At 44.2% G+C, this 20309-nt stretch overlaps 1 protein-coding gene across 12 annotated transcripts in view; it reads left to right on the top strand.

The window, feature by feature from the left end:
* Positions 1–20309, top strand: part of KALRN (kalirin RhoGEF kinase) — a 684488-nt gene that overhangs the window by 466569 nt on the left and 197610 nt on the right. For all 12 annotated transcript variants that reach the window (XM_017855309.1, XM_017855307.1, XM_017855308.1 and 9 more), the window contains exons 29-33: positions 3729–3840; positions 6584–6774; positions 7213–7314; positions 8634–8776; positions 12150–12252. In XM_017855309.1, the coding sequence (XP_017710798.1) occupies positions 3729–3840; positions 6584–6774; positions 7213–7314; positions 8634–8776; positions 12150–12252 (651 nt within the window). The remainder of the gene's footprint in view (positions 1–3728; positions 3841–6583; positions 6775–7212; positions 7315–8633; positions 8777–12149; positions 12253–20309) is intronic.

Here is a 20309-nt window from a genome sequence, read left to right as displayed (position 1 = left end):
TTACTGAGGACTAGTGTGAGAAAAGAGTGTGCAGACACCCCACCTGTCCTGGCAGAACTGCTTTCCCTTCTTTGTTTTTTGAAATTTCTTATATAAAGGCTCACAAGAAATTCTTGTGAGACCTCAGGACAGGGGCATAGGGGATCCTCTCTCCTGAAAAATGGGTATACTTTCTGTCTTTAAATGACAGATGCTCAGGCCCTTCTTTACCTGTGGCTATTAGAAAGTTAGCACTGAATTTTGTGGTTGCTTACAGTAGAATCTCCTTAGCCCAGATTTTGTGTATAATTATCTTCTTCTTTCCTATCCCACTTAATGCTTGGCCTTTTAAAATTATTTTCATGGCCGGGCTTGGTGGCTTATGCCTGTAATCCCAGCACTTTTGGAGGCCAAGGCAGGTGGATTGCTTGAGGTCAAGAGTTCAAGACCAGCCTGGCCAACATGGCAAAACTCTGTCTCTACAAAAAATTAGCTGGGCATGGTGGCATGTGCCTGTAATCCCAGCTACTCAGGAGGCTGAGGCATGAGAATTACTTAAGCCTTGGAGGCAGAGGCTGCAGTGAGCCAATATCATGCTACTGCACTACAGCCTGGGCAACAGGGTGAGACTCCGTCTCAAAAAAAAATAAATGAATAAAATAAAAAATGAAATTATTTTTCTTCTGCTAATAGACTTTTTAAAATTGATTTTATGGTTTTAATGTATGTATCCCACCCAAAGGTTTTCAGGAATTGGTGGGGTTGTGAATTTAAAAGAAAAAAAAAAAAAAGGAAAGACAGACAAACCAGTGCTGACTCAGCTATCCACACTCCCAGTGTCTTAAATCAACTAAGATGCAGTTCTAAAAGAAATATAGCTTTTTACCTCTCCCTTTAATCCTGTAAGGTGTAAGCCCTCTAGGATGAATTATGTGGCACAGACAAGGGAGGGAAGTTGAGGATAGAATAGGCTTGTGTTTTGCTGTAGGCAGTTGAAGGAGTGGGCTCTGGAACTTTGTTCTGGAATTGAGTGTTTTAGGAAGAGGTGCCTATAGAGGTAGCTAAGAAGTGGAAAAATAAAGTGGCAGGAATTTGATTGTGAGGAAGTAAAATTTTTTTTTGGAAAACAGGCTGGGCACAGTGACTCACGCCTATAATCCCAGCACTTTGGGTGTCCAAGGCGGGTGGATCACTTGAGGTCAGGAGTTCGAGACCAGCCTGACCAATATGGTGAAACCTCATCTCTACTAAAAATATAAAAATTATCCAGGCATGGTGGCATGCACCTGTAGTCCCAGCTACTCGGGAGGCTGAAGCAGGAGAATTGCTTGAACCTGGGAGGCGGAGGTTGCAGTGAGCTGAGATCGAGCCACTGCACTCCAGCCTGGGTGATAGAGCAAGACTCTGTCTCAAAAAAAAGAAGAAGATAGTTTTGGTCTTTTTAAAATGTGCTGTTGGCAGAGTGCCTGCTGAGTAAGAGAAAAACAGTTTGCTGAGCTTTTACTATAAATAAATAATATGGGACTTATTTTCATAAAGTCAGTTTTATTTCAAATAAATGTATATTTAATTATCAGTATCTCCGGGTTCATCACTTTAGGTATGGCATGAAAGTAGAAACTTTATGTCAGAGTGCTCAGTATTCTACATGTAAATCTGCTGTGGCTTTACAAAAGGATCCTAAATTAAATGTGGAGCCTTCTCCTTATCACAAAGTGTAGCAAGGATCAGGGAAAATTTATTGGCCCAGCTGGTAGATTGGTAGACTCGCTCAATTGTTTTGAGCAGGGGGGATTAAACTAATTCGTGTTTTCTGTCACAAACTGAAGCGTATTTCTTGTTTTTTCTCTTATGTTTTACCTCAGGATTTTCTTTGACGATGTATGAAAATAAGATTGGGAAGGTTAAAATAAGGAAAGGGGTGGGAGAATCTGAGCACTTTAGGTTGGCAGAAGTCAATACCACTTTCTGAACAAGGATGACATTATAGTGACTGGAGCCAAGGACAGAGCTGAGCGCTGATCACTTCTCCCTCCCAAACATGTGCTCTAGGGGGCGCACTTCTTCTTTGGACACTCAAAACTCCCTTATTCCTATGGGAGTGTATCCAAGATAACACTAAGGATTGGATTTTTAGATCAGACTCTCACTAATTAGATATCTTACCAAGTGTAAAGCTTGACTAATAATTTCAAGGATACAAGTAATTCTGAGGCAGAGGTGACATGGGAAAGGGCCAGGACCACCATTGCAGCTCCAAGCCTTTTCTTGCAGCATCAGGACATGCTGTGGCCAGATTGACGTACAAGGTCTGTAAATTATGTATGTCACATTGTATCACTTGCCCTGAAGAGAGTCATTTGGTCATGAAAGACATTCCCTTTTTACTTAGATAGTTGCATAGCTTATGTGACACCTTCCAGAGAGCCATGCCTCTAAAGCCACAGATTCTAGGGTTATTTACCATAAGAAGCCCTAGACAGACAAGATTTATCCTATTAAAGGCATTTCCTAGATAAGTCATCTTTTCCTAGCAAGTACCATTAGGTTATTTGTCAAGACGTCTGTCATTAACGTGTTTACAAGATTTGATCTGGTGAACTGCTTTCTTTCTGGGAAAGGCACCTCCACTCAACACGCATCCCCTGCCCCCTGGAGGAGAGAGTATGGTTTGCAGATCTGTTGCTTAACCATTCCCTTCCCAGTGTCAAAGTGAGCAAGATACAATGACCCTGATAGGAAAAATGAAAAGCCAACATTCTTCTGGTTTGGGCAAAAATCATTCCAAGTAGTCTTATGATTCTTAAGATAGTTGGAAATGGTCTTTTCTCCACCAACCAAATACTATATATATTTTATGGGGATGGTGATGACTGAGTCTCCAGTGAGGAAATACAAAAGAAAGGACATACTCCCCAGCTCCCCAGGAGATAAAAGAAAGAAGGTATTGCCCCTGGAAGCCTCAATGGGGGACAGAATATAGGAGAGACAGGGTTGATGTGATGGATAAAGTGCCAGACTTGGATTCGGGGGACCTGGATTCAGGCCCCTGCGTAGCCTCCACTGAGTTCTATAACCTGAGGAAAATCACTTTATCTCTCTTAATCGCACTTACCTCATCTGACAGTGAAATAGCCTAGAATCCCATCTATTGGCCCCAGATTAGGAACTCCTGATCCATGTGATCTAAAAATATTTTATTACTCTGGGATGTCATAAGCCTATTAAGTCTGCAACCTCAGGTTGTTCCCAGTAGGATGGAAGTCAGCATTCAGGCTGTAGAGGCTTGTAAATAAAAGTGGTGTCAGCAGTAAGCATGCAGGGATATATGGGTGCTGCGTAGCACACTCTTTATCTTCCCTTTATCCTTCTCATTCTTCTCTTTGTTCTCTTTATTGGATTACACAATACTGCACCTCTGTTCTTGTGCTTTACCGGGGTAGTCCCTTCCCTAAGAGGGCAGTCCGGTGACAGAGAATGCCTCAGTTGCTGACTTACAGGTCAAGCTATTTGGGAGTTGGGTTGGACTGAGTTAGTTTGGGCTAGATTGGGCTGAGAATGCTCAGTGTGAGAGAAAAATTGTGGTTGAATTCTTGGAGATAACCCCTTACCCCACCTCACTTTCTTTATAGCTCAGAGGGAACCATTACAGAGAGCGAAGCTGGTCTGTAATTTCCTTGGTGGGCTAGGTGGTGGGAGGAAGCTGGGGGAGATGGCCCTAATTGTGTCCGGACTTTTTTTTTCCCCAGGAACTTTTGACTTGCTGTGAAGAAGGGAAAGGGGAGCTCAAGGATGGCCTGGAAGTGATGCTCAGTGTCCCAAAGAAAGCCAATGATGCCATGCATGTCAGCATGCTGGAAGGTAGCTGTCCTCCCCACACTGGGGAAGCCTCCTCTCTTCCTTAAGACGGGGGAACTTGCATCATGAGAGGAAGTGGCGTGAAATTAGACAAAAAAAGCTAAGGCTGGAAGAGAGAAGAAACGACAAATAGTTACATAGGCCCTTGTTGTGTGAGAGGGGCTCCACAAGGACCAACTTGGCTAGCACCCTGCTTCCAGGAAGGACCAGGCCTAAGCCACTGGAGGTTATGTGGACGTGTTGCTGTCCATGAGAGAGTCCAGGACAGGCCATTACCCTCACTGTTGGTGTGCTAGAGCTCCCAACCCGCAGCAGTCTTGTTAGTCTGTGTAGCATCTGCATTGCATCGCCTTGGTCATCACAATGAACAGAAATCCTGATCACATAAACACACACAGACACACACACACAAAGCATACCATCTTCAGCCTTATGCTCTTTTTTTTATTATGGTAAAATATACATAATATGTGTAGCATAAATTTACCATTTTAACAATTTTTGAATATACCGTTCAGTGGCATTAAATACATTCACATTCTTGTGCAACCAGCATTTTGTCCTCCTGGAAGGTTAGTAAGTCCAGCCAAACAACTCTGATAAGACTTCAGTCAGCTGAAACTATCTTCTTAGGACCAGAAACCTGTAGAGTAAGATTCCAGTAAAATCGTCTTAACACTGCAGAATGAGTGGGCAGAGCAGCCATACTGGGGCGGAATTTGTTAGATGAGTTAATGATTTAACATTTTTTGGGGAGGCCAAGGTGGGTGGATCACGAGGTCAGGAGTTCGAGACCAGCCTGGCCAACATGGCAAAACCCGGTCTCTACTAAAAATACAAAAATTAGCCAGTTGTGGTGGTGCATGCCTGTAATCCCAGCTACTCGGGAGGCTGAGGTATGAGAATCGCTTGAGCCCAGAAGACAGAGGTTGCCGTGAGCTGAGATCACATTGCTGTACTCCAGCCTGAGCGATAGAACGAGACTCCATCTCAAAAAAAAAAAAAAAAAAAAAAAAAAAAAATTAACATTTTTAATGGTTGCTAAAGGAAATGTGTATAGTCTGTTGCAAATATGTAAACACGTGGCTGTTTTTTCTCTTCTGGACTCCATCCTACTCCGCCAGTACCACCACCACCACCTTAGGAGACTTGATATGGTCTCCATATTTCCTGGACCATCCTTAGCAGCAGAAGCCTCAATTCTTAGAGCAAAGGAGCCCTGGCTATTTTCCTTAGGCTGAGCAGGAACAATCTAAATGTACTCCTGTTGACACAGTTTCTCCACTCCTTTCCTCCCTGTTTATACGTTCACCTCCACCCCACCGTGAAGTACCTGCAAGTACCCAGCTCCTCCAGTCTGTCCCTGACCTATGCTCTGGATCCAGCTACTCCGTGCATGGTCTGTTTACCAGCAGCAGCAACAGCACCTGGGAGCTTGTCAGAAGTGCACATTCATGGACTCACCCCACACCTACTGAATCAGAATATCTGGGGAGGTTGGAGGGTGGGCAGTAATCTGTGTTTTCACAAGCTCTCCAGGTGATTCTTATGCACATTAAAGTTTGAGAGCCTCTCTTAAAAACTTAAAGTGGGCCGGGCGCGGTGGCTCAAGCCTGTAATCCCAGCACTTTGGGAGGCCGAGACGGGCGGATCACAAGGTCAGGAGATCGAGACCATCCTAGCTAACACAGTGAAACCCCCGTCTCTACTAAAAAAAAATACAAAAAAACTAGCCGGGCAAGGTGGCGGGTGCCTGTAGTCCCAGCTACTTGGGAGGCTGAGGCAGGAGAACGGCGTGAACCCGGGAGGCGGAGCTTGCAGTGAGCTGAGATCCGGCCACTGCACTCCAGCCTGGGCGACAGAGCAAGACTTCGTCTCAAAAAAAAAAAAAAAAAAAAAAACTTAAAGTGGTATAAATATAAACTGTATAAAGTGGTATAAATATAAACTGTTGAAGTCTTGTGCAAAGCAATCAAAGGGGGGAATTCTAGAAATGGAATACAGGAATTAAGGTAGACCAGGCACGGTGGCTCATGCCTGTAATACTAGCACTTGGGAGGCCAATGTGGGAGGATCACTTGAGCTCGAGACCAGCCTGGGCAACAACAGCTGGTCTGTAGAGACCTTGTCTCTACAGAAAATATAAAAATTACCTGGGCATGGTGTTATGTACCTATAGACCCAGCTACTTGGGAAGCTAAGGTGGGAGGATCACTTGAACCTGGAAGTTCAAGGCCATGGTGAGCCATGATCATGCCACTGCACCAAAACAAAAAACAAAAAAAAAAGACGAATGAAGAGAATTAAGGAGGTAATATGACAAATAAAGATGAGCTGAAGACACTCAGTCAGGAAGTGTTTGTCCTCAGCCCTACTCATAGCTGCAAGTCAGGAACAGTAGAAAGTTGTGGAGGACAAAGGAGCTATGGGATTTGCCCTTGCAGGAGGCCAACTGTGGGTATGTGAAGATGTGAGGTTGCATAGGACCTTTGCAGGAGATTCCACTAATATTGGTTATGTATATAAAAGACATGGTGCAGGAAGGGGTCAGGAGAGATCTAATTGCAATTCTCAGAGATGTCTGTGGAAGTGTTCAGCAGTCTCTGGAGTTAGCAGAGAGAGAAAAACCCTTCAGGAACTGAGGACTAACAATAAGAGAGGCCTTTCTCCAAGAGGGGAGTGGAACATGGCCCCCCTGACTGTGGCAGTAGAGAAACTCCACAGGGTGAAAATGGATGTTTTTCAGGGTTCGACGAGAACCTGGATGTGCAGGGGGAGTTGATTCTCCAGGATGCCTTTCAAGTGTGGGACCCGAAGTCGCTGATCCGGAAGGGGCGGGAGCGGCACTTGTTCCTCTTTGAGATCTCCTTGGTTTTTAGCAAGGAAATCAAAGACTCTTCAGGACACACGAAATATGTTTACAAGAACAAGCTACTGGTAGGTGGGGCAGGTGGGATAAGACAAGACTCCCTGCTTTCATAGAACCCATGGGCAGGAAGGGATCTGGACACACTCATCTCATCTCCTCCCCGGCCTCCACACCAAAACCATCCTGGACAAATGAAAATGTCTCCTATTTGGAAAGCACCCCACTCACCTCCCACGTCTGCATTTTAGAGTTCACAGTTCTTCTTTCTGTTTGCTTTTAGCACCTCCCTCTTCACCTTCCCTCCCTGGTACCTGCTAATCAGGCACGTGCCTGTAGGTCCTTCCATCCTGGGTAGATGAACAGAATATCCAATCTGTTAAAGTTTGATTGACAGAAGCCCCTCCCTCGGTCCTCTCCTCTTTGTTGCCTTTCCCTTCCCACCCCAGCCCTAAGTTTCCCCACTGCCCTCCCCTTCCCCGCCTCTCACAGGCATTTCCTGTCTACAGACCTCAGAGCTGGGTGTGACCGAGCACGTGGAGGGCGATCCCTGCAAATTCGCCTTGTGGTCTGGGCGCACTCCATCCTCAGACAATAAAACAGTGCTGAAAGTAAGTACTGCTCTCTGCTAGGCACAAGATTAGGGTTGGGGGTAATAGAAGTGGGGGTGGGCAAGTGATACCTAAAAGCTAAGACGCAGAGACTCTACTGAGCCATGGGCCTCTCTTGGAAATGGTAACATCACATGGGTATTGAGAAGCAAATTCTATCATGAAGGTAGACCCAGAATCTCAAAGACGCATGGTCTCTTCAAGTGCATGCACACGTGTGACCAACAGGGAAGAGGGCAGGGAGTGGCCTGTGGGGCCAGCTCAGCAAGACCCACTTAAACTGTGCTCTGTCCGTATGTCCTCCTTCAAGTGGCAAGAACAATTGACCCTTTGACAAAAGGCACCTTGATTTGCTCTACATTCATTTAACATTTTTTCCTAAATAGCTTCTGTGTAAAAGGTATAGTGCCTAGTGTGGTGGGGGATAACGTCGTACAAGATATGGACCTTATTCCCTGGGAACCTATGTTCTTGAACCCCTAGTAAATCACATTAGCATGGGGACCATGCTGATGGGGAGAAGTGTCAAGAGGGGGCCTTTCATTAGAGGATGGCCTTGAGGAGTCATTGCTGCTCTCTGGGGCGCAGCAGTGATGTTAGCCTGACTGAGCAGCGATCATGCAGCTAATGGAGCTCCCGGCAGTCATTTGCTTGTCAGGAAAGTGCCCATCACCAAGGAATAGATGGTCCAACCCCGACAAAAGCTTCACACTTGTTCACTCTGAACTGCCAGCATAGCTGCTACCTGTTGTGAGGCAGAATTACCAGAAAAAAAATTCTACCAAGACAAATGGAATGATCATAAAATGATAGCAGTGCCTTAGTTAACAGAGTTAGCTTGCCACAAGCCCAGGACTGACTTCTAGTCAATACAAGTCTGTGGAGCCATGCTAGGTGAGCATCCTGACATATATCCATACTGATTGAGAAGTAGATGCTGCCCCTCCCAGTGCCCACTAGACCTCCCCTGGATCTAGCAGCCCAGGTGTTAATCCCTGTCCCAGGGGAAACTTCCAGATTCTGTTGCAGCTCCAGGGCAGATATCAGGATTGCTCAGTGCCTTATGGGTTATGAAATACTTTGACAGTTACTCTCATACAAGTAATTCTGCATTGAGTCTTGAGGTCAGAGCACTGTTCTGGGAGTTGGAGAAGCCTGTTTCTGGTATTAAAGAGTCATAAGTATGAAATGATAAATAAACTCCCCAGACATTTGGAATCCTTGAAAATAACAGATGAAGACTGCAGGAGGGTTGAGAGCTGTTTTTGGCAAGGTGATGGGAGTTGGGGTTCTCAGTCTCTCTCCCTGTGGCACTCTAGGCCTCCAACATCGAAACCAAGCAGGAGTGGATCAAGAACATTCGAGAAGTGATTCAAGAAAGGATCATTCACCTGAAAGGAGCTTTAAAGGAGCCACTTCAGCTCCCCAAAACACCAGCCAAACAGAGGAACAATAGTAAGAGGTAACAAGCGCCTCTCCCTCCAGCACTGCCTGCCTCACAGGCTTCCGGGTGCGGGAATGGGATGAATCTTTGCTTCTGAAGGGGGATGTGCCCTGCAGGTGGCACTTTCCAGGAAGGCCTGTGAGTTCCACCTAGGATGAGTCATCTCATCTTTAAGCATCTCACGAGTGTCAAATTCAGCAGGGCTTCATTGAGCACCTCTTATTTGATGAACACTCTGCTAGGTGCTACAAGATAAAAGGAAGTGTAAGATGAGTCGATTCCCTTAAGAGCCATCTAATAGCCATGTCTCACACATGTAATAGACCAGAAGAACCACCGATAGGGATCATAAATGCTATAAGAATTCAAAGAAAGGGGACTTTAGATAAGCCCTAGAGTGGAGGAACTCTGAACTGGTTGGATAGTGAAAGGGTTTTGTGTACTGTAACGTGTGGAGTGGTGGTTTCATTGCAGCTCTTATTGCAATACCCACAGAGACCTCACCTTCATTCACCTATGATAAGCAATGTCATTGGGCAGAAGAGGACTTATTTCTTATATCTCTCTGACCCTTCTGAATCCCAGTTTCCTTTAAACCCATGGATGACTTCTTAAGTATTTCTTTCCCAAGTCTCCATATGACATCTACACTTCTGATGACTCTTTTGGGGGACACTTCCAAAGAAAGCATACAAAAACTTCACATACATTTTGAAGAAAAAAAACGGGGTTCTAACAGAGATGGTCATCAGTGGTAAAAGGTTCTTCCCTCCTCCCCTGTAGCTGAATGGAATAAATTGGGAGGATTTAGTTGACCCTTAGGTACCAACCAGGACAAGCAGTGTAGGGAGCCATTTCAGGGCCTGTGAAGCAGCAGCAGCAGCATTGGTCCTGAGCAAGGTGGTAACCAAAAGAAGGATGTGACTAAGGTAGAGAAACCTCCGTGGGGCAGAAGCCCTAAGACCTGCATGACCAGGATAAAGTCACCTCCTCAGTGCTGCATGGAGGAATTATAACTACTCTGGGGGAGGGGTCATTTTGATGTCAGTTATCTATGTCCAGAGTCCAGGTAAGGAGGGGGTGGACTAAAGTCTAGCAGTGGAGACCTCAGGGAATCCATACTTTAATAAAGAAATTAGAAAGGAAACAAGTATAAAGAAATGGTGGTCTAGAATCATAGTGAGAGAAGATACTCAGGTGAGGCTGACTAGGGTTACTTACCCTGACATAGCCCCTTTTTCCTATAGTAGGAGAGTTTGGGCATTTCTAGAATATGGGAAAGGCGTATCTTGGAAATGCCCCTAACTTTTCTCTGCTCACACCTTTTCTCTTGTCCTGTGATGGGTGGGTGAGAAACCTTGGCATACTCCACAGAGAATAGCCAGGCAGTCTATAATTCCATTATCTTGGATTCCTGGATATAGGGACAGTTTATAGAGGAGTTCATTGGTTGGGGAATACTACCCACACTCCTAGGTGGGCTCCCCACATCCCCCAGAAGTGACTTCATCTGGAGTGGACCAGAAGGGCCCACCACAGGCCAGAATAGCAGGAAGCAGAAAGTACAGCCAGCTCTCAACTGTCTACACATGATGGGGAGTACTGGCCCAGTTAATCCAAAACAACAGATGATCTAAAAGTCCTTTATTTTTGGTTTTGAAATGCGTCACATAAATTCTTTTTACAGCAGATTTTCCTTCCTACGAATGGTTGGCTTATGTTATTAAAATAAATTGACATTTCCCAAGCCCACAAATGATGGTGAGAGAGCAGTTGACTTAGAAGTGTTCTAGGTGGGAGAAAATACTTTTTATGATGAATAGACATTGTGTGTATACATGTGCACATGCCTGGGTACTTGCATACACACATATCCACATACATCCACACGTACACCAGAGTGTAATCTTTTAAACCCTTTGAGGTGAATTCATTATTTGTGACACTTTGTTCATGTGGTAGGATTCTCAGGCTTTCAGTTTCCCTGTCCCCTGATGCCATTAGTTCTCCACAAGCAGCATCAGGGTGTCTTTTATAAAAGCGCCCATTGGAAGAGCTGTCATTTCCTGTGCTAATTCACCTAACCCCAACCCTAACCCCACATCTCTCCCAGCTTTTCCTGGCACAGACTTTGCAGCCTTCATCAGTTTCCAGACATCCAGTCCCTCTTGGCCATGGCTGTGGTCTCGACACAGGATGAGGGCATAGTTCTATAGCTGGAGAGCTGAAAGAACATGGGAGTGGGACAGCTATATGGTTTGGGGCCCAGGAAGGGGTTTAAATGCCAGGAGTGCACTCAGGAGATGGTCTTAGCTGACACACAGAAGCACAGCTGGCTCCAAAGCTGCTGTGGAACCTGTGACTGTTCTCCAATCTTTGAGAAAATGCCTTGGACTTCTGTATTGATAAGAAATCATTATAAACATGCATGAGATCCTCAAAACCCAGCCAGATGAAGGCAATAAATTCCTTCTCCACACCCAGGAGTTGAAGGTCCAATATCAGGAATTTCCCAAAGATAATAGCCCCTGGAGACAATATTCCACTCAACTTGTTTTCTTGAACAGAAGAAACTTAAGTTTAAAAGAAATCTTAGCTGGGTGCAGTGGCTCACACCTGTAATCTCAGCACTTTGGGAGGCTGCGGCGGGCAGATCACCTGAGGTCAGGAGTTTGAGACCATCCTGGCCAACATGGTGAAACCCCATCTCCACGAAAAAATACAAAAATTATCTGGGCGTGATGGCAGGAGCCTGGAATCCCAGCTACTTGGGAGACTGAGGCAGGAGAATTGCTTGACCCTGGGAGGTGAAGGTTGCAGTGAGCCAAGATCACACCACTGCACTCCAGCCTGGGCGACAGAATGAGATTCCATCTCAAAAAATAAAATGAAAAAATAAAAGAAATCTTATCACTTCTGTTTTCTTTATAGGCCAACTGTAAATGAACCTTCATCCTAATTACAGCATGTACAAAAACTTGAATACCCTGAATTTGGGATTATTGAAATGACCTAATCACTTGGATAGAAGCCTAGGCTCTAAGTAGGATATATATCTTCCTACTGCCTGTTATAGACCCATTCCCAAATATGTATATATATATTCACATATACATACACCCCCTCTGCAGCATGGGCTGGAGGAGTTTTGGGAAAGGGGGTCATTTTGCGTTCAGTTATCAACATAGTGATTATGTATTTACTAAGTGCAAGAAGTGACGTCACTGAAAATCGCATAGGGCCACTCTCTTTAGCAGGATAATTTTAGACAAATCCCTGCTAGAAAGTGCGAGGCGCTGCTCTGCCCACCCAACCGGAAATCCTTGTGTGTTCTAAACCCACAGTGGTTCCCCCCACCCCCACCCCTGTTTTTTTTCTCTTCTTCCTGCAGGGATGGAGTGGAGGATATTGACAGCCAGGGAGATGGGAGCAGCCAACCAGACACCATCTCCATTGCTTCTAGGACCTCTCAGAACACAGTGGACAGTGACAAGGTAGGACAGAGTCCTAACCTTCCTTCCCCTGAGACTTCTTGATGGCTCAACCACCCCTGAAGAGGTACCCCTAGAGAATTTCTCTCACTATGGATCCTACCTTCAGGAGCCAGTTGTCTTTTTGTGCCAAGGGGGAAAGAACAGGGCTGGAGGAGGCATGTCCCAGCACGAGATCTGGTCTGAGGGGATGGAAGACTGCGGTGGTTCAGGCTGACCTCTCATGTTGGGAGAGTTTAACAAAAGTGGAAAGGCTGAGTAGTGAGGGAGTCTAGGTTTCTTCTCTTTCTGAGATGCCCCACCTGGGCTTCTTGGGCTGCCCTGCCTTCTGGGAGGATGGATCTCAGGGAGGCTGAATTGGGATAGTGTCCTGAGACCTTAGTGGCTGTGATTGGCTCAAATTTACAGTGATTTGAGAAGAGCTCATCTCAAAGTTAGACCAAGCTTAATGGTTTGGGAAATGGCCACAGAGATGCTGCTTGGTAGCAGCCTCTTATCCAAAGGGACTCTAGTGGAAATGATGCTTTCCTCTGGCCAGATTATTGGGGCTCAGTTGCTGAAAGACAGGAGGACCAGGAAGTGCTATATGAAGGATGTAGTTGTGTGAGACAACCTGGCCACTTGCTTTCTAACATTTTGGAGCAAGTAAGCAAAAGTTAGTAGCTCTGATGGGAAAGCAAAAGAAAAGAAACTGTAGCAAAGGCTCTGTGTATTTGCCCCAGGTAGGTGAGGAATGCAACCGCCGGAATCTGTAGCAGGGGGAAGAAAGGGTCCATGTCTGAGCCTCCTCTCATTTGCTTACTCCAGAATTCAAAGAGTATGAGATGATCTTTTGCTGCCTATTAGTGATCTTATTAATGAAGTTCTGGGTTTCCAAAGACTATTTGTCCCTAGTTTATTCAGACCTAGTATTTTGGCCTGCTCCTTCAGGCTCAGACAGCAGGCTGTGTCGTTGCTTCATCTTAGTTTTCTAAGTTATAGGTATTTCTTTTAAAGATGATCTGCATTCATTAGGATTTTTCCTATTTTTTCTTGCTGGGAGAAAAAAACCATTGAGACCTTAGTGTGGGGACTGTGCCCCGAACCTGCTGAAATTATGGTGCCAAATCACCCTAATCATGCTTTAGACTAGTGCTCAAGGTCATTCAAGGTAATTCTGACAACTGCCCTTAAGTTTTTAAGCCATTTTCTGCTGACTGTCAGAGTGGATGGAAAATTAGGTTTTTTTTTTTCCACTTGTAAAAACATACAATGAAAACCATGTCTGTAATTTCCTGTCTCCTCTGACCTGTTGTCTAGAAATACAACCTAGTGTTCCTAGCGTATAAAAAGTGTTCGTCTTTAAACAGTCAGTGGATGGTAAGTCAAGTGCAGTGTTTCCCATGTTCAGACATAGATTATTAGTGTCATGGTCCAGGGAATTCATGCCTTCCAGCTGCTAATCCATCTTCCCAGCAGCTCTGACTTTGACACAGACCCCTATGCTAGAGCCATTTGTTTTAGGAAGACCTCAGCTCCAGCTATGCCTTGACTTTCTGGCAAGGTGTGTGGGGCTGGACTAGAAGACCTCTGACAGCAGCCATTTTACTATTAATGAGGGGTCCTTGTACTTAGACTTTATTCTACAAGTAAGCAAGTAGGCTCAGAGAAACTAAGTGACTCGCCCAAGACAATTCTAGTAGTTGTGGGAAGGCAGGAACTAGAACACAGATCTCCTGATTTTCCAGTTTTCCCCACTCTGAAAGTCAAAGCGTTGAATTCCTGATGCTAGGATGAACTCAGCTGGTCAGTTTTTCTGCATATTTCACAGAAACAGCACTCACATATTCATGTAGAAGCACCCATCATGTGCCAAGCTCTGTGCTGGATGCTGTAGAGAGATGTAGACTATTTGTTGAGTGTGAATCTCTACTTGTGTAATTTTTTGTTTCATGTCTGTCTCAATAGCCAGGTCATTGAGCCCTGATGAAGGCAAGAGCTGTGTCTGTCTGTTTCATTGCCGTACTCCTGACACGCAGCACAGAGAGGCTCAGGAGATACTTGTGAAATAAATAAATAGAGGGGACAAAATGACTGGTCTCAGGAAACTCCAGGAGGAAGAGGCAGCTAAAACCAGTGGTCTGAAAGCAGACAGATAGATGAACATTGTATTTTTAAATGTGCTAAAGAAAGATCAAATCCCAATTACCTTCTCTGGCCTTAGGAGACATGAGCAGAAGGTAGGAGATTCTATGTTATGTCCGTATACAAAACCTAGAAAATTCCTTAGACATAGTCACACTTTCAAAATAAAGGGAAGATCATTCTAGGCCTATGCACTGTAATTTAAATGTTCTTACTCTTCTAACACAAAACAGTGATAACAGGGCAGCCATGTGTCCTCTGTGACTGCACTTTCCTTCGTCCGTTAAATCACTCATTGGTATGTTTGAACTTGTAGATGTTATCAGCAGTGTCAGATTTTCCCTAAACTATACTAGACTGCCAGGGAACCCTGGTTTCTAAGTGGTCAGGTGAACAGTCTCTGAAAAAGAGGAAGTTAACAAACTGGACTGATCAGGTAAATTGACTCATATTCAACAGAAGGGCAAACAAGGGCACTGTGGGAGGGGAGTGGGTGGAGACATCTCACCCAATTCAGACTCATCTAACAGTAGACTTCTAGAAAAACGCCCCAGTCTTCCTCTTACAATCCAGAGGAATGACAGTAATAGTTTCTCTGTCTGGCTGAGTAGATGAGGAAAGCATAACCATTAAAGAGTCATGACACACCAACTTGAGGTGTGGGGGCTCCAGGGTCTCCTCCAACCACTCCATGTGTGTTATGTACGCTGTGGTGTGGTGGAAGGAGTTCGATATACCTAGGTTCAAATCCCAGCTCTGACACTCTGTGTCACATTGCATAGGTTACTGTACCTTCCTTTTTCTGTAAAGCAGAGATAATAATACCTATCTCACTAAGTCATTGGAAAGATTACGTAAAATATTTGCTTGATAACCATTAGACATTCAGTAAAAGTTAATTCCCACTCTTACTAGAGGGCAAGCGAAGGCTTAGATACTATGAGTAAGACTGCACAATTATTTGGCAGACTGTGAGGATCTTTGAAAATGCTTGAGCTAGTTCTGCCCTGTGGTTTTATTGTTTATTAACTGTCAGCAGGTTCTTCTCTGTATTAGACCTAAAGTGATATAGCTTCAACTCACCTGTCTATAAAAATAACTTTACTCTCTTTTCTATCTGCTAGCCCTTAGAATCTAAGGTTTGGATATTTGCTGTTAGCATTGGCTCATGGGTTATTTTATTATTTAATTAATTATAGTCTATTAGCATCACGTATTAATTTTAATGCTCGAATTGTACCACATTTTGCTAGTGGCAGCTCTTAAGGCTTTAAGTGTTGAAAGATGCTTGTCACATCTTTCCTCCAAATCATCTCTGTTTAGAAGTCATCAGTTTCTGTGTCTGTTCCTTATATTTATATATCTTTCAGATGCTTTCACATCCAGGTTGCCTTCATCTGGATTTACTCTAGTGTGTAATTTCTGTAAAAAATGAGTCCTATAAATACATCTAAATATAAATACATCTAAAAGGTATATAATACTGCAGACGTATTCTAACTAATGTAAACATGGCTCCTTGTTCTAGGACTAACTGCTATATGCAGATCCTGCCTAAGACGGCATGCCATGTTTCACATGTGTGTCCAGTGCTGGCTCGTAAAATCTCCATGCCCTTTTTTATGGACTGTCCTTAGTTGGGCGGGTGACTTAGTAACCTGAGTGTAGGCTACTTTATGTCTATTAGATTTTCTCTTATTTAGTTCCATCTCAGTGTTCTAGAATGTATTGAATACAAATTATATTGTCCAGTGTGTTAGCTGTATCTCTTTGCAGTATCGGATAAACGCATCTTCTATAGCTTCATCCAGATTCTTGCTAAAAAGACAAGATTGGGAGCAGAAGACCAATGCCCAACACCACTTCTCATTTCTCACCTAGGGTCTGTAACTTGGAAACCTCCTTGTCTGACTCTTCTTTGACATCTCCAGGAAAGGAAACGCAACCACTTTTCTCTATAGCAGAGAAGCTGAACTGTTTTCGTAAGCTATAAATCCTCTCTTGATGAGAAAACAGTTTAATATTCTTAATCCTACATTAAACACTGACAGTACAATATGGGTGCCTCAGTAAATGGCATTAGTAACTTTTCCAGAGTTGCTTTTGTTCAATACTTAAATGGGTCTGCATAGCTTCTACCTTGCACCTGTCTAGTACAAAGGCAGTAGTTCCCTAAGGGGCAAACAGGTGTGCTTACTTTGTTCCATGGTGGTCTGAGCCCCTCCATATTCTGTCCAGGAGTCAGTTCATGATTTTCTGAAAAGGTCATTCCACTGTAAATCATCTTTTGACTATATGTGCATTACTAAATGGTGGGGCTTTGCAGTCACACTTAGAAGAAATCTAGAATTATAGAATTCTAGCCAAGCAGGGCTGAGTAATGAGGTGACAGCCAAATATCTTCTTGTTTAACCTGATAAATATCTGCTGAATCCTTTCCAGCTAATGGTACACAAGCAGCCATCTGCACTGGAATAGTTCCAGTGCATGTATTTGCCATTTAGCCCAGGCATGCTGGAAACATAAAATAAATGCTTATTGAAGGGAACATTACAAACCTATCCTAGTAGGCATACTCTCCATCCAAAAATCACTATAAATTTCCAGACATGTCAGAGTTGGCTGGAGAGAGGGAGATTGAAGTGAAATTGACTTGCTGGTACTCTTCTCTGAAAAAATTATAAGGGAAGGAACACTGCTGAAACATTTCAGGCTGGTGTGTGGTTTGAAGAGGAACTTCAGTAATGAGCTAATGTGAGCTGAGGTGCAATGTGGGCTGATAATGGTGATATGCTAAAGAAGAACAGGGAAATACCTGGCGAACCCCTGACATTTTTGGATATAACTCAATGGTTTTTAAACCCTGAATTATCACGTCAATGTAGTGGGTCAGGACCAAGATTTTGTTTTACCAATTGGGAAGGAAGGCTTAGGTCGGAGATGGTAAGGGTCCAACTAAGGGGAAATTCAAAGGATTCCTGCAGTGTCACTGCTGCTTTAATAACAAGCCATAGCATGATGCCAGTAAACAAGAGGCAGAGCAGCCTGGCTGCAGGAGCCTTCTGAGAACAGAACTCCTATAGAGCCTTACCTGTTTCATCAGAACTGACAGTTTCATCACCTGCACACTGGGAGGCCACTAGATGCAAGGGCAGTAGCTAGAGAGAGGAACCACTCCCTGCACCATGAGATACCCAGTCCCTGTGTTGGTATATTCCCACCCACTTCGTTCATGAACTGTGCAGAGGTCCTACCTACTCTACAGCAGATGCTGTTCTCCATGCTAGGACTACAGCAGTAAATGAGAAGAGGCCCTGCGGTCTTCCAGCTTACATTCTGGTATGTAGAAAACCAGAAAGAGAAAGGATGTCAGTTTCTAGTCTTCTGCTAATTGCATCAGCGATAAAAGACTGCTTGGTTTTTCTTCTGAGAAAAAGTGGGCTAATGCTGCAACTGAAAGGACTTGAATTAGATGTAAGAAATTATTTTCCCTGTAGGGATTAGTGCTTATGGAGGACAGATGACTGAGGGAAAAAATGAATGTCTTTACTTAAATGGGTTCACAAATAGGAAAACAGACAAACAAAAACAGAATAGGGATGGAGTTAGGACAACTCAAAGCTCAAAGGAGAGCACCCTAGGTCCCATCCCCTAGAAGCAGTCTTCGACTGAGATTCCTATGCATGTGATTTGAGAAAGTGCTCCTAAGTGGGGAAAGAGGGAAGGGAAGCAGGGTCTGGTGGGGAAGGAGTGAAGGCTGGTCCCTCCCAGAGCTCTGCAGTAGGAATTGCATGGAGTTTGCCCTGCCTTGAGGCAAGGGGGCCAGCCGTTTGTGTCAGTTGCGAGCTGTGGACACTGGTGCCCTGGCAGGAAAGGGGATCTGGGTGGGCTGCCCGTAGTGTCTGCTGCAGGGAGGAAATGTGATGTAAAAGAAAGGGGATGGGTTTTGAGATCAGGTACAATCCCCAACTGGGTGCCAACTGCATGACCCGAGTGGTCCTTTAATCACTTCATACCTCCTTCTCCTCATCTGTACAATGAAGGCAGTGATTTCTACTTCCTGGGATTTTGAAGGACTAGCTGAGATCCTATATGAAAGAGCACAGAAGACCTGGGGTAGGTCACTGCCCAGGGGACTGCGGGGCACTCCTGTGCAAGAAAACAGGCAGCAACATGCCCCCTAGAGTTTCAAGGGGCCACAGACCACTGTGTTTTGCCACTGAAGAGAAAATCAGACATCTGGAAATGTGGAGACTTGGCAGCATTAGGATCAATAAAAATCTTAGCAGTTCACATGGTAATATTTTTCACTTGACACATTCTTAAAAACCATCAAGATAGTCCACCCAAGACTGGGTCTCCAGCATGTTGCTGTGACAGCATGTTAGGTTTAGCTGTGGTCCCTGGACAGTGGCACCACACACTGGAGATCCAGCCCATTAAATGTGCTATCTTGAAGGCAGGAAAAATGGGATAGGTCTCTGGGAAAAATTCATCAGCTCTTCTATTACTCTGCCCTTTATCTCAGTGGGGCTGGAGGGGCCCCTGAAATATTTCTTATTAGGGAGAGATTATGCTGCCTCCCATTTAGTAACAAAACACTTCAAACCCTTAAATAAATACCTGAAAAGTGTATATAATTGCACTCCCTGTTACCAAGGCCTAGAGTGGATATATCTGAAGTCTAAACTTGGGCTTTATAATATAGCTGCGAAATCTCGAGTCTCAGTCACATCCCACACCTGACAGCATATAGGATTAGAATTGCTGCATAAATCCCAGATAGAAACACTCTGATTTTCCTGAAGGACTTGATAGTCACTCAAAAGTAGGAAAAATACCATCTCCACTCTAAGCCCAAATTGTTATTATTTTTTTTTTAGCTTTCTTAATAATTCAAGTCCAGAGCTAAGTCTGAAAATAACTTTCTTCCTAGTGTAGTTCCTTTGTTACTTTTATCTGTGGTAGGCAGGTGGCTGGAGGAGGAGGAGGAGCAGAGGGTAACAAAATGCAGAGGTTTCTGTGGTACTTGGGATGCCTGCAGCTCCCTGCCTCTGGCTGCCCTCTCACCTCCCAGAAGCACAACTCCATCCTCTCCTCAGAGACATTCGACACAGTACAAATGTGTGGGCTTTTCAGAACAAATTGATAAAGTGTGAGGAATTTAAGTCACAGGTTTTCCTCTAAGCGAAAGTTCCTCAAATAAATGACTGGCTTCCAGCTGTTGCATACCACCAAAGGTTATGAAATATACTTTGCTGAAAAATACAGACTAGCTTCACAGGGCAAAATATTTCATATCAGCATTATTTTACTTAATATTTTGATTTATATTCCATAACTTGAAAACCTCCCTCGAGAAACCCATCATTAAAATTGCCAATCATCTGCAAAAGCAAGTAAGTTTCATAAAATATGGCTGCCAGTGAGTAGTTTGCTGAACACACACAGCTTGCAGGAAACCTCAGAAATGCCCTCGTGGTACTCAGAGCACTTGGACCTGCATAAAGATTTGTTTCACGTTTATACAAGTACTTGTTACAGAAATAGGGATGCTGGAAAAGGTGATTTGCCAGTAGATGAGATCTGTGTGTGATAGCTGCAAGGGTAACCAGAGACTAGATCTGATTCAATGTGAGTTTGGAATTTGAAATCATGGAATCTTAGGAAGGAAAGGAACCTTAGTGATCATCTAGCCCTCTTCCTTCATTCTGTTTTAAAAATAAATAAATAAAGTGACTTGCCCAGAGTCGTGAAGCCACTTAACGGCAGACCTAAGATTCAAAACCAAGTCAATCTCCTGCCTGGTAAACTGGATTAAAATAGTATTTTTGTAGTAACCTTGATAGTTCAGCTTGTTGATCCTTGCAACAGAAAGGAAACATTACTATTACCCCCACCCGCCCTCCACACCGAATGTCCTTGCATCACCTCCC

The sequence above is a fragment of the Rhinopithecus bieti genome, unplaced genomic scaffold (genome assembly GCF_001698545.2).
Source record: "Rhinopithecus bieti isolate Rb0 unplaced genomic scaffold, ASM169854v2 scaffold_39586, whole genome shotgun sequence".
Taxonomy (NCBI): Eukaryota; Metazoa; Chordata; class Mammalia; order Primates; family Cercopithecidae; genus Rhinopithecus; species Rhinopithecus bieti.
This window is presented reverse-complemented; position numbering and strand designations above follow the sequence as displayed.